Source organism: Bos mutus, chromosome 25 (genome assembly GCF_027580195.1).
Source record: "Bos mutus isolate GX-2022 chromosome 25, NWIPB_WYAK_1.1, whole genome shotgun sequence".
NCBI lineage: Eukaryota > Metazoa > Chordata > Mammalia > Artiodactyla > Bovidae > Bos > Bos mutus.
The window spans coordinates 16,436,867-16,456,548 of NC_091641.1; the positions used below are offsets into that span (position 1 = coordinate 16,436,867).

General features: G+C 51.8%; 1 protein-coding gene across 2 annotated transcripts in view; it reads left to right on the top strand.

Moving 5' to 3' along the window:
• The first annotated feature begins 698 nt into the window (after positions 1 to 698).
• The window catches only part of GSG1L (GSG1 like), a 255,354-nt gene continuing 236,370 nt past the window's right edge, over positions 699 to 19,682 (top strand). For both annotated transcript variants that reach the window (XM_070362262.1, XM_070362263.1), the window contains exon 1: positions 699 to 1,041. In XM_070362262.1, coding sequence (XP_070218363.1) covers positions 699 to 1,041 — 343 coding nt within the window. The remainder of the gene's footprint in view (positions 1,042 to 19,682) is intronic.

The window sequence follows — 19,682 nt, forward strand, 5'->3', positions numbered from 1 at the left end:
GTGAAATCCTCAACCCTGCAGCTCAAACTCTTTGGGGATCCTTCCTGGGGTTCCCTCTTGGGGCGAGGGTGCTGCGGGCCCCTGTTCTTCGTGGGGACCCCAGCAGGCTTGCTCTTCTCTCTAGAGGGCGGGACCTCTTCGGTTCCTGCGCGAGATGACCCCTCCCGGCTGGTTTTGTGGCTTCACCTCCCTCTTTCTCTGAGAGCGCCTCTCTGGCACTCTTGCTTTTCAGACCCTCCAGTCGGGTGCGGGTCTCTCCCCGGCGCCCCTTCTCTGCCGGGCCCCCTTCCGCCCGCGCCCGGCGAGGGGCGCCCCCTCTCCCCGTGAGGGCGGGAGCCAGAACAGTGTCTCCGGCCGCCTGCAGGTGTCTCCCCACGGAGGGGCGCGCGTCCCTGCGCCGTGGCCGCTGCCAGGCGCCCGCGGCTCCTCGCCGAGGTGCACTCGCGCTCCGGGCTCCGGGTGCGCCGGAGCCGCTCCGCCGCCGCCCGCCCCCCGCGTTTCCCCGCGCGCCCCCCGCGCGCCGCGCCCCCACCCCCGGGGTAGGGGGGCGGGTCATGGGCCCGCGCCGCGTCCGCCGCCGCCCATCGCAGGCGCCCGAGCCCCGGGGCGCGGCGGGCAGCGGCCGCTGACGCGGGGCGCCGGCTGCCAACTTCGCGCGCGGAGCTCCCCGGCGGCGCGGTCCCGGCGGCGCGGGCGGCATGAAGACGAGCCGCCGCGGCCGAGCGCTCCTGGCCGTGGCCCTGAACCTGCTGGCGCTGCTCTTCGCCACCACCGCCTTCCTCACCACGCACTGGTGCCAGGGCACGCAGCGGGTGCCCAAGCCGGGCTGCGGCCAGGGCGGGAGCGCCAACTGCCCCAACTCGGGCGCCAACGCCACGGCCAACGGCACCGCCGCCCCCGCCGTCCCCGCCGCCCCCGCCGCCGGGAACGGCCCCCCTGGCGGCGCGCTCTACAGCTGGGAGACGGGAGACGACCGCTTCCTCTTCAGGAATTTCCACACCGGCATCTGGTACTCGTGCGAGGAGGAGCTCGGCGGGCTCGGTGAGTGAGCGGCGGCGCCCCGGGGCTCGGCTCCCGGCTCCCCCGGGGCTGCGCGCTCCCTCCTGGCGCTGGGGCTGGGGGCCCCGCGCCGCCGCTAGGACGCCGTGCCCCGCGCTCCGCAGGCTCGGCCGGCCCAGCGTTCCCGCGGGGAGCGCGGTGGGCAGGTTGCCGGATGGTGTGGTGGTGGTGTCTGTAAGATGCTGGGCTTTCGGGACGCTCCACCGTTTCAAGGTTCAAGAGGAGCTCCTGCCCCTTCCGAGCGCCAGGCGCCTTTAGTGGGGGGGCGGCGGGGGGACGTCGCCGCGCCTTGGGGAGGCGCGTCTCCCGGCCACCCGCCCCGGCTGCCGGTCGGCGGGGCGCGCGTTCCTTTCCGCGCCAGAACTCATCTTCACGCTCGCCCCTTCCCCCCTTTCCCTTCGCGGGGCTCTGGCTACCCCCGTCCCGCCCGGGGTGGTGGGGGTGTTGCCCCCTCCCAACGCAGATCCACAGAGCCCCGAGCCCAGGGGGTCATTCTTCCCTGCACCCCATTTCCAACCCGCGCTCATCGGCTCCCAGCCCTGGTTTGGGGAGTGAGCAGTGGGGGCAGTCCGGTTGGTTCCCTGCAAGGGGCAAGGAGCGCTTCGCGTCCGGCCCCTACCCGGAGAAGATGCGGCGGAAGGCAGAGAAGGCAGGCGGGAAAGCGGGACAGCCCGGCGAGGATCCAATCAGAATTGAGGCGGGGGGCGGGGTGGCGGGGGGAGGTCTGTGGGGGAAGGGGGTGACTTTTCAGAAGACAGATCCAACTGCGCCCTTGGCCTCGCACCCTTGCCTGTACCCGTAGGAGACGGCCAGGGCTGGAATAAGGGTCTCCGAGGCAGGCAGCGAGGCCGGGGCAGGACCCCGGGGCCCCATGCTGGGGACGCTGGTCCACACCACCGGGAACCTCCCGGACGCTGGAGAGGATGTTGCTCCAAGTCCAGGTGAGGGGGCCCTCTTGAGTGAATTGACCTCACTCCCCAAGGTTAAAACTCTCCTCTGTCACTTAGCTCTCAGATGTCAACGTGGGCTATGTGTGCAGCCACATGGAGACAGGAGTGGGCCACAAACCTCCAGTTTGCCCTGAGCTAGGCTTTGGCCTGACTGTTTGAAAGGACAGAGGGAAGAAGGTGTGGAATAAACCCAGGGAGGCTGCAGTCCCTGTAGGGAATGCCCTTTCCCATGTCTTCCCTGGCTGGCTCCTCCTCTGCTCCATGGGGACTTCCTGGCAGGGTCCCCTGCAGAGAAGACCTCCCTGTCCCCCTTTGGAAGCAGAGTCTCTTTGTATTGACATCTCATCGCCACTTTTATCTCCCCATCACACTTGGCACAACCTGAAGTTTTCTGGGGGCATGCCTTTGGCCACCAGCTTCTTGTCCCCAGTCCCCATAGGGTGGCACTCTATGAGGGCAGGGCCCTAGCCATCTTGTTCATTGCCATGCCCAGCCTCTGGGTATTGTCTAGAGCATAGAAGGTCTTCAGTACCTATTTGCAGGGTAATGTTGCGTGAGGCCTCGGGACCATGGACTGGAGGTTTCCTGGGGTGCTGCCTGCTCTGTCTTGCCTCTGGGGGTGATCCACTGAACTTTTATGGCACCACTTGCTTGATACTGGCTGTTTGCCAAAGACCATCTGAATCGGGTCATGCCCTGACCAGTTTCACCCCATCAGACTTACTTCTGGCGTGCACTCAGGACATGAGTATTTTACTCTGGGATGTAATAATAATAAATTAACCTTAAAAGACATCTTGGCTAAAATTCCCTGCTTTCCACTTATCCTAGTCCTCTCCCACAGAGGCGCCGGAATGCCTTATCCTGGAAAGGATCTGCACCCTTTTGGGGGTAGAGGTCCCTCCCCATGCTTCACCTCTACCTCTTACCAAGTTTCTCCTCATGGAAACTCTCAGACCACCTGCTCCTTCCTTTGTGTACACACTTAGATCCAACACTGTGTCTGGTGGTGGCATGGTCCCGTCTCTGCTCCATGAAGTGCCAGGGTCTCCACTGGCCAGCTTAGCCTCTCAATTGTTGGAGGTCCCTCCAGGCCTCTTCCTGAAGGTCACGCCCTGAACTGTTGCTGTTATTTCCCTGTGGCTCATCCTTGTGGCTCATTCAGGGCTTGACACAAGATGTTAAGGATTTTTTTGATTGGAGTATAGTTGCTTTACAGTGTTGTATTAGTTTCTGCTGTACAACAAAGTGAGTCAGCGATATGTATATGCATATCCCCACACAGCATGTTTAAATTCTTTAAGCATTAAGGAATGTTAGTTAAAAAAATTGAAAACAATGCTAGCTCACAATTATTGAGCCCTTGATGTGTACCAGAATTGTGAAAACATCTCACCTGCGAAATTTTGTTGAACACCCTTGTGCGGCAGGCACTTCTATGGTGCCCATTTTTCAGATGAGGACTTTGAAGTTAAGAGAGGTTCTTGTCTGGCCTCACACCTGATGAGGGGGCCTGAGTTGTCTTTCTGGGGCAGAAAGGAATCCAGATGAAGTGATCAGAGAAGAGAACCGTGCAGTTGGGGGTTGGAGAAAGGGGCAGTTTGGGAGAGGGCTCAGCATAAGACCCTCACCTGCAGTCCTCTCTTAGTAAAAACGTGGATGGTTAGTTTGTTGGGTAAATAAAACAAACCCACAGTTTTTCTCTTTCCTCTTGATCACTGTTGGTTAGCGATCGCCCCTCCCAGAAAATCACAATTTTCCTCCCTGGGAGCTTGGAAAACAGTTATCAGCCTGTCACTGTTGGTGAGAAATTTGGGAAGTCTGAGCCAAACTTGGATGATTTTCCCAGCGGATCCTACGGTGCCCAGATCCTACCCCTCCATCGCTGTGGTACTGAAAGGGTGCCAGGAGGTACCTGGCCTCAAACTTTTGTTGCTATGACAACCTTCCTTCTGGGTTCTGCAACCATTTTAAAATTTCTTTCTACTTGGAGAGGGGGAAAAAAACACCCCAACACACCCCTCCCGCCCACTCCCCAGGAACAAAATCCTACTCTCCCCGCAGAACATGGCCAACCAACTTCCTTCCCTCCCACCATGAAACTACAGGAAAGGTTTTCTTCCTTTCTCTGGATTTTATGTTCACTCCAGTGAAAACACCAACCACGAAATCCTAACCTCTCCATGAGAGGCAGCTGTTAAATGTTCCTTCCTCTCAAACGCCTGTTCGGTAATTTCTTTCTGTGCTCAGGGTAAAAACCTCTCCCGACTCTGGGCAGCCACAGGGAAATCTAATAAGCCCCTTTTCCCACACTAAAAAAAATCTACAGGGTTCACAAAGAAAACTGCAGCCTGTCCTAAACAGACACAATCTCCCCAGACCCGGCACAAAGGACGCTTTTCTCTCTCCTCTAAGAAGGAGCATCAGCCTCCTTCAACAGGCAGACAGGGAAGCATGGCCTCGACACAGAATTACCCCAAGCCCTTCACGCAAATTGGATTTCTCTTCTGGCTGAGATGCTCAGAAGGCGCGGGTGGGTGCAGACGCAGGCCTTGGGGTGGGAGGGGCGGCAGAGAAAGGCCTGGAAGAGTGATGAGGGAAGGTCTGGCGGTGGGCGGGAGGGGGTGGCGGGAAGGAGGCTGCGCTGACGGGAGCGCAGGTGATGTTTGACTTCGGCTCGGGGAGGGTGTGTTTGAGCCTCAGGAGAAGGGTGACTCCGGAGGATTGATGGAGTGGCCAGGTCTAGGGGGGCTTGTGAGGGTGCCTGGAGGGAAGTGGGACTGGGGTGGCGGTGAGAAGGGAGAGATGAGTCAGGGGAAGGAGGAACAGGATGGTTGGTGTCCTGACTCTAGACCTATTCTGTCCCCTGTCATGGATGGACAAGGTCCAGGAAGGATGGATGCCTCGCAATGCCTCTTTATAGCGGTGTGGTTTGGGCCAGGGCCTCAGTTTGCTGGCCTGTAGAATGGGGTTTATGGGGATCAGTGCGACTAGCAGCTGCTCAGGGAGCAAGGATTCAGTGAAACAGTGAAGGGATGTGCTGAGCACCTGTTGGGTGTGTGATGCCTGGTCTCACTTCTGTGCTGCCCCCTGTCTGAGCCACACTGTGTCTCTCCCGTGGACTTCTGCACCTGTTCCATGATTGCCCCCATCCCTGCCCATCCCTGTCCACTCTGCAACTGAGTAATCGTCGGATCCTGTCCCTCCTTTGCACAGGCCCCTCTGACAGTCCCCTTCTCACTTAGAATCAAAGCCATATGGTCCCCGAAGCTGAGGCCCCGCATGAGGGTGGCCCTCAGCCTCCCCCGGCTCTCTGGGTCCTCTCCTTCCCACACTGGTCACTGACTTCTGCTGCACTGGCCCCCAGCACCAGACAAACGTGGCCTCAGGGCCTTTGCACTGGTCCTCCCTTCTGCCTGGAAGGCTCTTCCAGCAGATGGCCACAAAGACTGTTTCAGCAATTAAAAAACAATTATTTACTTGGCTGCACCGTTGCAGCATGTTGGATCTTTCAGTTGTGGCATGTGGGATCTGGGCTTCCAGGTGGCGCTAGTGGTAAAGAGCTCTGCCTGCCAAGGCAGGAGACATAAGAGACACGGGTTCGATCCCTGGGTCGGGAAGATCCCCTGGAGGAGGGCATGGCAGCCCACTCCAGTATTCTTGCCTGGGACATCCCATGGACAGAGGAGCCTAGCAGGCTACAGCCCATGGGGTTGCAAAGAGTCGGACATGACTGAGTTACTAAGCACACACGCATGTGGGATCTAGTTCCCTGACCAGGAATCAAACCCGGGTGCCCTGCTTTGGGAGCATGGAGTTTTAGCCGCTGGAGTGCCAGGGAAGCTCCTGTTTCCCAAAGCTTCTTGAAATCAGCTCTCTCCCAGCACCTGATTCAACACTAATCTCCCCACACTTTCCCTGCTTGATTTCTAGCCGCTTGCCACCGTCGACTTTTGCTTAGCGTTCCTAGTTTGTTTCGTGTGTGGTCCATGGGCTCTGTGCAGCTGGGGGTTGAGTTTATCTGGGTTCTCCACACTGGTCCCCAGTGCTGGCACATAGTGGGGTTCCATCACCTTTTGTGGGATGGATTTCGGTTGTTATAACTTGTTTTCTGGGTGCAGTTCTCCGCCAGGCTCCAAGTGTCTTCTTATGCTGCAGTGAAGCAGGGGGCTGGCCGGGGACCCCTCCCCTTCTGCTGAGGTTTCTGCTCCACCTGCCCCTCACTGTGCTCACCAGTGAGCATAATGGGACTCTTGCTGGGGAGGAGAAGCCCCCTGCTACCCCATGCCTTCTTGCTTCCCCTTCATTTCTGTAGAAACCTCAGCCCTTCTGTCTGCCCCTTACATTATGCTGCTCCATTTTCACAAGTATAAAGAGTCCTATGATGTCCCCAACCTGGAGCTTCCAGTGCTTGGGAATACATCAGTGTAATATTACACAGGCCAGGAGCAGCTGATGGGTGAAAGCTGGACTTTGAAGGGGGTGGCTTGGGCCCCCCACAAGTGTTACTTCCTTTGGTTCCCATAAGAACCCTGTGAAGTAGGTGCCATGGTTATGCCCAGTGAGGAAACTGAGGCACAGAGAGGGAAAGTGATTGGTTCAAGGCCACACAGTTTCCAGGTGGCAGAGCTGTGATATGCAGAAGGCTCCAGAGCCTGGCCCTTGTCTGCTGTGCCCGCTGCGCCCACCACCCCAGTTAATAAGGCTCCCCCGGTGCCTCCAAAGGCTTGTTGGGAAGAGCACTGTGCCAGTTATCCTGACCCAGGCTGTCCCGGGTTCGAATCCAGCCTCCAGTGCCAGCTTGCAGAGGGACTTTAAACAAGTCACACACTCTCTCTGGCCTTGTCTTTCCTTGTGTGTAAAATGAACATTTCGTTTTGTTTTTTGTCTGCATGATGGAGGCGGCAGAGCACCCAGTGACCACAGGTCTTGTGGTCGCACTGTCCAGGCTCCAGCCCCTAAGCCACCACTCATGTGCTGTGTGACCTCTGGCAGGGGCTTGCCCTCTCTGGGCCTCAGTTTCCTTGGCTGGGACAAGAGGATGATGATATCTGCCTCACGATTGTATCCTTGGAGTTCAGGTGGATAACACAGGTGCTTGGCTGGTATACAGCAATCACTCAATAATGGAGCTTGTGGTCATCTGACCTTAGGTTAGAGGCTGTGGACGTGTGGCCCTTGGGTCACCTTCAAACTGTCCACTTAAAAAAAAATAGGTATATTTGGTTTATTTATGTAGTTTTGGCTGCGTGGCATGCTGGATCTTAGTTCCCCAACCAGGGATCAAACTCTTGCCCCTTGCAGTAGAAGTGTGGAGCCTTAACCACTGGACCACCAGGGAAGACCCTGTCCATCTGTTTTCTTGGCCCTGCGGTGTTTTCAGCATCTTTGAATAAGTTGCCAGTGTTTGAAAATTGAGACACTTCACAGAAACATCCAGATTGATGGCTTTTCTCAAAAACTTGGCAGGTCCATCAGCACTGGGCCCAGGTTCCTGTGGGGGTGGCAGTTGCCTGTCCCCGTGGCCCACCATCCCCCCCACCCCCCACCATCTGCCCTCCCCCATCCACCCAGGCCCCAAGCCTTGGGGTCCTCCTTGGTGCCTCGTGTTCTCACATCCCACGTCTCATCCATGGGCAAATCCTGCCTGCTGTTCATTTAGAGTCCAGCCCCCACCTGACCATGTCCAGCTCTGCCCTGGTATCTCTCCCCTGGACTAGGCCAGTCACCCCTCCCTGGGCTCCTGCCCTTGGTCCCCACCCCCGTCTGTTCTCCATCCGGCACCAGAGGAATCCTGTTAAATCCGAGTCCCTCCTCTGCACAGGGCCCTCCCGTGCATCCTGTCCTACTTGGTTACAGCCAGGCATCGTCGAAGCCCTGTGGGCCTTTTGAAATTTGCCCCTCGTGCCTCTCTGACCATCTGTCCCCGCAATTGCTCTGCCCTGGCCACACCAGCCTCCTTGCCGGCCCTCCAACAGGCCAAGGCCCTCCTGCCTCAGAGCCTTGGCACTTGCTGCTCCTTTAATGTGGGAACTCTTTTCCAGGTACCTGCCAGGGTCCCTCCCTTCTTAGGCAGGGCTCTGCTCAGATGTCCTCTCTCAGTGGACATGGTCCCAGACCACCTTCCCAGACCATGTGGTCTACATCAGTGACTTCATGTCTCCAAACACTTCCCACCCCTCCTTATTCCCCCATCACTCTAATTATTGTCTTACCCACTACCTATCACTCATTTATCTCCGTCCTTCCTTTCTTTAAAAAAATTTTATCAGAGTTTAGTTGATTTACAGTGTAGTTTCAGGTGTACAGCAGAGTGAATCAGTTACATGTACATATCTCCCCTCTTTTTTAAGATTCTTTTCCCATATAGGCCATTACAAAGTATCCAGTAGGGTTGCCATGCTATACAGTAGGTCCTTATTAGTTTTATATATAGTATTTTATGTATAGTAGTGTGTATATGTCCATCCAGGGCTTCCCAGGTGGCGCTAGTGGTAAAGAACCTGCCTGCCACTGCAGGAGATGTAAGAGATAAGAGACGGGAGTTCAATCCCTGGATTGGGAAGATACCCCCCTGGAGAAGGAAATGGCAACCCACTCCAGTATTCTTGCCTGGAGAATCCCATGGACAGAGGAGCCTGGCGGGCTACAGTCCATGGGGTCACACAGAATTGGACATGACTGAAGCAACTTAGCACAGCACACATGCATATGTCCATCCCAACCTCTAAATTTATCTCTCCCCCTTCCCCCACCCCTTGATAATCATAAGTTTGTTTTCTACATCTGTGATTCTGTTTCTGTTTTCATTTATCTTTATTATGTCTCTCCCTTGCTCGGATGCTGACTTCATGGGGGCAAGACTTGGTGCATTTTACATAATGCTGGCTTTGAGTGAGGGTTCGGTGAATATGTGTTGAATGCATGTGGGGTTCTAGGACCTTCTCAGAACTCGTGTGTGCAGCGGGAGGCCCCCGGTTCTGTGCCTGCTGTTCCCTTGGACTTGTCAGATGTCCTTTCTTCCCTCTTCCCCTCCCTGTTCTCCTTCTGAGAAGAGGTATTCAGTGGGGGTGCTGTAAGGGGCTAAGGGGGTTCATGCGGTCATCCTCCCTGTTTAAATCCTGGGGCCAGACTTGGAACCTTGTGGGGATATTGTGACCTCAGGGCTCTGTGTTTCCAGTGGGGCCATCCGTGGTCCGAACCGACAGGAGCAGACTCAAGCCCACTTAAGGACAGGGTTTCTTTCTTTCTTTTTTTTTGTTTTAGGGAGGATGCTGCTGCCTACAAAATCCAGGCAAAGGCCTTGGAAGTCAGAGCCAGGACTATCTGGGCTCCTGGAGGCCAGAGCTGATAATCTTCCTGCAGGTCCAGAGTCACCAACTAAAACCCTACTGAGGCCAGACTGGAAACCAAAGAAAGTTTGGGGAATGGAGGGGCCAGTGGGGAACTGGGAGCGGCTGCCCCCCTAAAGGGGCAGCTACTGTTCAGCTCCAGTGCCCATTATTATTGGAGGAAGGGGGACCCTGTAGGACCAAAGTTGTCCATTTTATCAGCCCTCCAAGAAATGGCTGAAATTTGGCAATGAATTCAGTTAATAAGAAGCGTGCTCTGCAGGACTGGGCCTAACATTTATGAAGGGTGAGCAGACCCTGTCCCGCCAGTTTGCAACTTCTAGGCCAGAGCCCAGCTGCTCCTGTGATTGGAGTCCCAGCTCCTTGTTTCCATGGCTATCGGTTCACAGTCTTGAGAAAGAATCTGATTGGACGGCGTGGTGCCCGTGGTGGCCTTGATGGCTGATTCCGTCTGCTCTGTCCGGGAGTGGAGGGTGTAGGATCTACACAAGCCCGTCCTGTGAAGAGAGGAGAGCAGAGCTTCAAGCCAGGGGGAAGGGTGGGGGCTTGGATGGACATCCCTAAAGGAGGTGACCCATTAGGCAGGACTCCAGGTCTCACCACGTGAGAGACAAAATCACCTGAAATGGCCTTAAAAAAAAAAAGAGGAACTTATGGTCGCTCTTGATAGAAAGTCTTCTAAGAAAAGTCCAGGTTGTGGCGTGGCTGGATCACAGTGTAACTGGGACTTTCTCTTTCCAGCCTTTGGCTCTGCCTTCCTCTGGGTTAGCTTCATTCTCAAGTCCACTCTCCCCCTGTGGATATCCCCAAAACTTTGGACTTACCTTCTGTCCTTTCAGTAACTTGAGGGGCAAAAGAGATCATCCTGTCCAAGGTTCCAAACAAAAGTCCCAGAGCCTGTTCTCACTGGATCAGTTTGGGACTATGTCTCCATGTCCTTGAACTGATGGGCGTGGCCTGAGGGGTAGATGGTATTGATTGACCACAGGATATGAGGACAGGTTCCCCTCAACCATGAGGCCTGAGAGTGGAAGAGGGCTGTTCCAGTCAGCACTTACCACAGTGATGCTGTGTAACAGCAGAACCTCAGGGGCAGACAGCTGTAAGCTCAGCTTGATAGTCTGTGGGTCCACATTAGGTTGGGCCTAAATATTAGGTGACTCACACGTATGCTGGCTATTTGCTTTGCTGACACCTCATTGGCCAAAGCAAATCATGCAGCTGAGCCTGGAGTCACTGTTGCGGGCACCACAGAGTTACAATGGCCAAGGGCATGGATATAGGTTGTTGCTGTTATTTAGTTGAAGTCGTGTCTGACTCTTTGCGACCCTATGGATTGTAGCCCTCCAGGCTTCTCTGTCCGTGGGATTTTCCAGGTAAGAATACTGGAGTGTCGCCATTTCCTTCTTTGGGGGAATCTTCCTGACCCAGAGATGGAACCTGAGTCTCCTACATTGGCAGGCGGATTCTTTACCATCTGAGCCACCAGGGAAACCGTCTATGGATACAGGAGAGAGTGAAGAATTGGGGCCATTAAAACAGTCATTGGATTGACATATACACCTTGCTCTGTTTAAAATAAGTAACCAACAAGGACCTTCTGTTTTAAAAAAAGGGAAAGAGGACAAGAGGATGATATAGATGAGATGACATTGGCCAGGTGTTGATAATTCTTGATGGTAGCTGATAGATTCATGGGGATTTATTACACTGCTCCTTTCACTTTTGTGTATGTTTGAAATTTTCCACAATAAAAAAGTTAAAACAATCACTGTATTGTAGGTGGTTCTTCAAAGCTGGGACTTGTCCAAGTAAGAGGGACTTCCCAGGTGGCTCAAGAGTAAAGAACCCACCTGCCAACTCAGGAGACTCAGGTTCGATCCCTGGGTCAGGAAGATCCCCTGAAGAAGGTAATGGCAACCCACTCCAGTATTCTTGCCTGGGAAATCCCTTGGACAGAGGAACCTGGAGGGCTACAGTCCGTGGGGTCACAAAAGAATTGAACATGACTGAGTCACTGAACAACAACAACCCAGAAACAGATGCTGGGCAGATAAGGACAACAGATGCCCCCTACTTACAAAACAAAGGTACATCTGGGAACTGAAGGAGTTTGTGGCTGAGCCCAATCCCTGGCCCAATTCCTTTCAGCCAAGACACTGCAGCTGTGCCTGAGTCAGAGGTTCTTGATCGTGTGGCCCTCTGGGCTCTGTGATGCTGAGATGGAAACCTGGGGCCTCCATCCAGAGAACCGGGTCCCCCTAAACACACAATTTGGCTTGCGGTTTCCGGAGACCCACACTGGAGACCACCCCAAGTTGAGGACCTCTGATCCATCTGGTGTTTCCCAAACCTGGCTGTGCCCAGGGCCATCTAGTTGTTGTTGGTGTTCAGTGGCTAAGTCGTGTCTGATTCTTTGCAACCCCATGGACTGTAGCTTGCCAGACTCCTCTGTCCTCCACTATCTCCCGGAGTTTGCTCAGATTCATGTCTATTGAGTCGGTGATGCTGTCTAACCCGAACTTGCTAAAAAACAGATTCCCTAGGGCCTCACCCTTGGACCTTCTGCTGGATAGGTTGGGGGTAAGGCCCAGGGATCTGAATTTCTTTTTTAATTAATTGATTAATTGGCTGCGCTGGGTCTTCATTGCCACCCTAGGGTTTTTCTCTAGTTGCAGCGAGCAGAGGCCACTCTTCTTGCTTCTCATTTCAGTGGCTTCCCTTATTGCAGAGCACAGGCTCCAGAGCTTGGGCTCAGTAGTTGTGGCACACGGGCTTAGTTGCTCCTCAGCATGTGGGATCTTCCCGGACCAGGGATTTAACCCATGTCCCCTGCATCGGCAGATGGATTCTTAACCACTGGACCACCAGGGAAGCCCCAGGGATCCACACGTCTAACCAGCTCCCCAGGGATTTCTGAAGCACAGCAGGTGTGGGCCCCAGTGTTCCCATCCAGGCCTCTCATTCTGCATCTGACAAGTGGGCAGCGAGCCCCGGCCAGGCCCCTGACTACCAGCCCACCTCTGCCTCCTGCTCTCTCACTTCCGGCCACATCCAGCATATTTCCCACCTCTGCGTGTGTGCTCTCGCTGGTCTTTCATGCGGATTCCTTTCTTCTAAATATGAGGCTGTCATGTCCGAAGACCCTCCCCAACCCCCCAGCCCTCGATGCTGTGTTCTCCCACAATCTCCTCACAGCATTTACCACCCGCTGAGATGATTTTTTTGTCTGTTTGTTTTAAATTTCCAAGTGCATTTATCACTTGTACCTCTCATCCTAAAATGAGCAGCTCAGAGCAGACCAGAGACTGTGTTCAACTTCTGACCGTGGTGTCCCTGGGCCAGAACGCCATGGTCCTTAGGAAGTGGCAGAATCCCTTTGGATGGGAGAGCTGGTACCCAGGGTCTCAATGTCGCAGGATGAGGGTCTTTCCATGGGATGTACATGTTACTTTGGAAATGCACAAAGCAAAATTGAGGGCTGTCAAGAGGGTCAGTGCATGCGTGCGTGTGTGTGTGTGTGTGTGTGTGTGTGTGTGTAAAGAGGGTAGAAAGTGACAGGCAGAATCAGCCCAAGTGCAGAGGCCCTCTTGGCTGGTTGGGAGCACCCCACAGCCCCGCAAGACTGTTCCAGGGTGGTGAAGCCCAGGGCTCCAGGATTCCCCAGGTCACGATAGGAGCGAGGGGAGGCCCTGAGCGTCCTCAGAGTGGAGGCCTGGGCAGATGTGCAGGATCACAAGGAAGAAAGGTGTGATCCCACACAGGGAATGGGGACACTGCTGGGGACAGAAGTTTAGAGCAGAGTGAATGGGAAGTTTTCCTCTCCTGAGTTTTCAGAGGAAATGTGGGTCTCAGTTTCCCCACCTGGCAAGTGGGGTGATTATCCTGAGCTCTTGGTTCGGCTCCTTCCTGTGAGTCAGTTCAGTTCAGCTGCTCAGTCGTGTCCGACTCTTTGTGACCCCCATGGACTGCAGCACTCCAGGCCTCCCTGTCCATCACCAACTCCCGGAGCCTACTCAAACTCATGTCCATTGAGTTGGTGATGCCATCCAACCATCTCATCCTCTGTCATTCCCCGTCTCCTCCCGCCTTCAATCTTTCCCAGCATCAGGGTCTTTTCTGATGAGTCCTGGTGGTTTAAATCTATTCCAATGGGGAGGCCAGAATCGCTGACAAAAAATGAAGATGGCAGTGCTGACCTCTGTCACTGGATTCCTGCTGGGTGGTGACTCACTGAGGTGTGAAGGGTGGCTCGGCCCCAAACTGCCCATGCAGAGGCTGCCTCCTCATTGCTTCTGGATACTGGGCTGCAGGGTCCTCTCCCAGGGGCTGCCCCCTTGCTGCTGGTGGACGCCAGCCAGGGGATGTCCATGTTCCAGCTTCCCGAAGCAGATCTGGAGCCTGGGGGAGGGGCAGTGGTGGGGAGGGGCCTTGTCCTGCATCCCAGCCTCCCAGGGAGGGGATCAGAGACTGCAGACACCCCGAATATCAGAGGGATCCAGGGTAAGGCTGCGATCAGAGGAGCCAGGAAGGGAGATAATGAAAGAGAGTGACAGAGAGAGAGAGAGAGAGAAAGAAAGACACATACAGAGGGGACCAGGGCAGGAGACGTGGAGACAGACAGAGGGATGTGCAGAGTTACAAACCAGGGACACACACACACAGATGGAGAGACACAGAGAGAAGCAGAGGCAGCAATTAGGGGGGAAACAGAGTAACTGAAAGGGAGACACCGAGACACACACACACACACACACACACACACACACAGAGGCAGGCCTTAGTTGCTGAGAGGAGAGGCAAGTAAGGGGAGCCTGAAATAGCCCGGGGGAGGTGGGAAGGCTCACATATGGCCCCCTTCTTGCTGCTCTTTTCCAGGAGGGCTGAGTCCATGATGGGAGGAGGCTGCACTGCCAGGGGTGGCCTCGTGAGGCCTCAGCCCTTGGTGCCTCGGGCAGGTGGGGAAGGTGCGGCAGCCAGACCAGACCCTCCCCTTCCCCAGACTCCCCCCTCCTCCTTCCTCCATCCCTCCCCTGCTGCGGGGGAGTGGGTGGGCTTGGTGTTGTGCTACTGGGGGGCTTCTGCCCATCGAGGCTCTCCAGCCCCTCTCTAAACTGCCACAGGTCAATAATAATGATGGTGGTGACTCATGTATGATGAGAGTAATAAACACATCTTAGCAAAACTGGTCTTTCACAGCCCAAGTATAATCACTATGTAGGAGGCAGCTTCTCAGCGAGTCAACTGGATCTGTATCCTGGTGGCCACTGGGATGCAGTTGTGGAGCCTCCCCTGCCCTCTGTCCTTGTCTGTCTGTCCTCTCTTCTCTCTGGGTCTCTCTCCATCCTGCTTGCTCTGTCCCAGGGTCGAGCTCTGGAAGAACTGTCTCTCCCTGCCATCCTTGTCCCATGCCCTCAGCTGCCAGCTTTGTTCCCTGCTGGTTCTGGTGGCTCAGATGGTAGAGTCCACCTGCAATGCAGGAGACATGGGTTTGATCCCTGGGTCGGGAAGATCTCCTGGAGGAGGAAATAGTACCCTTCTCCAGTATTCTTGCCTGGAGAATCCCATGGACAGAGAAGCCTGGTGGGCTGCAGCACATGGGGTTGCAAAGAGTCGGACACGACTGAGTGACTAACACTTGCCTTGCTGAGTCTCAAGAGAAATCTGGGTGGTCCTGGGTGAGGAGCAGAGGGAGGAAGACCCTCCCCAGACACAGTCAGGGTGGGGGGTTGGGCGCAAGTCTCAGTGGCTCCCCTCAGCTGAGACCTCTGCTCAGAGGTCTAACCTGCATCTCCAATGAACAAGCCCCCAACCCACTGTCTGTTCTTCTGCCATCACTGGCTGGGGGAGGCTGGGTCACTCTGCCCTGACCATCTACAAGTCCAGGAAGGTTCAGACAACCCCAGGGGCTGTATTCCATGTGTCCCCATCCTGGACTCGGGTAAGAGAGGCTCTGTCTCCGGGTTCTGAGGCTGTAGAAGCAGGAAAGGGGGACGAATTTCTGCCCAGAAGTGGCTCATGCCATTTGGCTTGCGTTTCATTGGCCAAAGCAAGTCACATGGCATTAGCTAATCTCCTGGGGGCTGGAGCATGGCGGTCCTACCAGGTGCCTAGAAAGCGGAGCTTGAGAAGACTGGTGACAAGCGTGATTGGATACCTCATCCTCACCTGCCCCTTCAGCTCCATCTCAACAAGCAATAAAGGACAGCACCGTCTTTCCCAGGTGAAACCTTGAAGTTCTCTTTAACCCCTTCTCCCCTCTCTCTGTTTTTCACACATACATCAGCATTCAATCCATCAGCAGATCCTATTGGCTCCTTTTCAAAATACATCCAGGGACTTCTCTGGTGGTCCAGTGGTTAAGAATCCACCTTCCAATGCAGATGCGAGTTCTATTCCTGGTTGGGGAACTAAGGTCCTACGTGCTTTGGGGCAATGAAGCCTGTGTGCCGCAAGGAAGATTCCCACGTGCTTCAAGGAAAATGCCACGTGTGTCAACTAAGACCCGATGAATAAATAAATAAATATTAACAAAAATAGAAATACATCCAGAGTCCAGCCATTTCTCTGCCTCCCGTCTGCCCTCCTGGTATGAGTGGCTTGAGTAGAGGAATGCATCTAATGCGTAGTGAGGTGCCAGGCCACTCAGTGCTTCCACGTGCGTTCTTAACTGCATAAACCAGTCACATCTCTGTGACTTTTCCAGACTGTCTTTTTTTTTTTTTGAAGTATCGTTGATTTACAATGTTGTGTTAGTTTCTGGTGTACAGCACAATGACTCAGTTATGTATACATATTCATTTCCATTATAGGTTATTATAAGATATTGAATATACCTCCCTGTGTTATACAGTAGGTCCTTGTTGTTTATCTGTTTTATTTTTGAATCTCTTGTACATTCAGATACTCACTGTCTTTAATGGAGGTTTTTTAATTGAAGTGTAGTTGATTTATGAATACAATATCATGTTAGTTTCAGCTTCAGGTGCACAGCACAGTTATACACACACACACACACACACACACACACACACACACACACACTTTTTCAGACTCTTTTCCCTTAGAGGTTGTTACAAAACGTTGAGTTTAGTTTCCTGTGCTGTATTGTAGGTCCTCCTTGTTGGTTATCTCTTTTATATACAGTAGTGTGTATCTGGAGGCTTCCCTGGTGGCGCAGTGATAGAGAATCGATCTGCAATGCAGGAGACATGAGTTCCAGCCCTGGGTCGGGAAGATCCCCTGGAGAAGGAAATGCCAACCCACTCCAGTATTCTTGCCTGGACAATCCCATGGACAGAGGAGCCTGGCCGGCTACCCTTTTCCATGGGGTTGCAAAAGAGTAGCTCATGGCTTAGTGACTAAACAACAACAGTGTGTGTGTGTGTTAATTCCAAACTTCTAATTTATCCCTCCCCGACCTTCCCCTTTGGTAACTTAAGTTTGTTTTCTATGCCTGTGAGTCTGTTTTGTAAATAAGTTCATTCGTGCCATGTTTTAGATTCCACATATAAGTGATATTCTATGATATTTGTCTTTCTCTCTCTGACTTAGTTCGTTTAGTATGGTAATCTCTAGGTCCATTCATGTTGCTGCAAATGACATGATTTCATTCTTTTTCATGGCTGAGTAGTATTTCATTGCATATACGTACCACATCTTCTTTATCCATTCTTCTGTCAATGGATGTTTAGGTTGCTTGCTTCTCAAGCCCGTTCTTCATTCCCCCTCTGATTGTGTTGGAGTAGGATTTTGAGACCTGTGGTCAGTCATCTTCCCATATATGACTGCCGGCCCACTACTTCTGACACTTACTGGATAGTTATTTCCATCTTGAAAGATTTGTCTTCCTTTGCAATAAGAGATTATTTGGAAGCTATCTTTGTGTCTTCTTTGATCTTCATTCATTCAGACATGTTTTTTGAGCACCTGCTCTGTGCTGGGTCCCCTCCTCTGTACCAGGAATACTGGGTGAACTTAATGAATGAGATCCCTGCTCACAAGGAGCTCATATTCCAGTGGAGAGAGAAAATAAATAAGTTAAGCAAACATAAATAAATAATTTCATATGAAGACTTAAGTGAAAAGAAAGCTGAGTTGTGTCTGACTCTTTGTGACCCCATGGACTGTAGCCCACCAGGCTCCTCTGTCCATGGAATTCTCTGGGCAAGAATACTGGGATGGGTAGCCATTCCTTTCTTCAGGGGATCTTCCTGACCCAGGGATTGAACCCAGGTCTTCTGGATTGGAGGCAGAGTCTTTACTGTCTGAGCCACCAGGGAAGCCCATAATTTCATATATTTTCAATCACTGTAGACCTAAGTGCTATGAAGCAGAGTCATGAGATAGCAGGTGAGGGTGGGGTTCTTGATTGGGTGTTGGGGGAACTTCTTTCAAGGGGTGACATTTGAACTGAGATCTGAATGACCAGGATAAGGTGGCCACACAGAGTTCTGGGTATGGGGGCAGCGTTCTAGGCAGAATAAGTTCATCCATTTTCTACTTCTTGAGTCAGTTTTTAGAGAATTGTGTTTTCTCCTAAAATAATTTATTCATCAAGAGATTCAAACTTATTTGCATAAAATTTAGCCAAGTATTTTCTTGTGATTAAAAGGAAAAGTCTCTGTTTAATTAGTTTCCTCTTTACACTCCTAGTCCTATATATTTTCCCTCTTTCTCTTGATTTATTTTGCTGAAATCTGCTGAGGGTGATATGGGTCCTGGTGAAAATTGCTTTTCAGACCCTCCAGAAAAGAGCAGACTGGCTTGAAATCTTTACGTGAAATCTGTACCGAGATGTCACATTCTCAAGTTGAAGGCTCCGGTAATTTGTCCCTGATTTTTCTCTTGTTTTCGGTCCAGGTCTTACCAGCTAGGCTGTTTAATTGTCCCCCCCCACCTTTTTAAATTTTTTTTTTAAATAAAGAAGCCATACTTTTGTATTTAGAAATTCAGTTTAAATTTCCTAATGCATCATTAATTTCTTTTGGCTTACTTTTGTGAGGGTTGTTTTATTACTGTTTTCAAGTATTTGAGTTGAAAATTTTGTTTCCATAGTTTTAAAAACAAGAATGCATTTAGTGCTATGAGTTTGCCTATCAGCACCACTTTGCTCAAATCTTGTGAGCTTTGAAATGCAGTGCCTTTTTCAAAATGGTTTTCTAAAAGTTCTGAAATTGTAATTTTGTTTTTGGCACTTCTGAAATTTCAGTTTTGTTTCATTGTTGAGTTATTTGCTTGTTTATTTTGGCTGAGCTGGGTCTCTGTTGTGGTGTATGGACTCCTCTAGCTACGGAGCGTGGGCTTAGTTGCCCGCCCTGTGGCTGGGGGTTCTTAGTTCCCTGACCAGGTATTGAACTCATGTTCCTTACATTGGAAGGCAGATTCTTAACTACTGGACCACCAGGGAAGTCCCTTTCATTGAATTTATCTTCAAGAATAATTTGGTGGAGCATTAAGAATTTCCTGGTGCTTTGCCTTATTCACAAATTTTTTGTCATTAATTTTTAGCTTTACAGAATGTTGAAGGAGGTGGCCTGTGAAATTCTGCTTCGTACTTTTTTGGGAAAAATTATTTGACAAATTGAATGTTCTATTTAGTTTCCCTGTGTGTAAGGTAAAGCAGGTTTATAAAATTTAGAACTTCAAGGATGATTTTGTTGTTTATTTCTCTTCGCCTTCTTGATCTGTCAAAAGCTAGATGCGGTAGGTCAAAGTCTTTCTCTTCAATAGAATTCTTTCCATTTTTACTTGTGTTTCTAATAGTTTTTGTTTTTATAAAGTTTGATTCTTTGTTATTCATCACAAAAAGATCTGTGACAGTTATATTTTCATTGTGGAATTGTGGATTTTATCTTTTGTCAAGATAAAATGACTGTTTTCCCCTAGTGAATGCTTTTTGCTCTGGCTTCTATTTTTTCATATTTTAATATCACTATCCCAGCTTTCTTTTGTTTGTGTCCTCTTGATATCTTTCTAGCCTTTTTATTTTAACTTTTTTTGTGTCTTTCTGTTAGGTGCACATCTGGTGAGAGCGGCATAGTTAGAGTCTGTCTTTTGGGACACCTGGGGGTCTTAATCAAATGATGTTTATTTCTGTAATCAGTACATTTGATTTCATGTCTTTTTGTAGAATGTTTCAATTCTTTATTCCTTTCTCTTTAAACATGTTCTTTGTTTTTCCTTTTTGGTTTTGTTTCTATTTTCTTTGCTGATGACTTGAAAAGTCTACACATTGCTGTTAATTCTGTTTTTAAATCTTAGATTTCCATTTCTCTAATAATTATGAAGAGCTGTTTGTAGTACATCTTCTGTGGTGGGA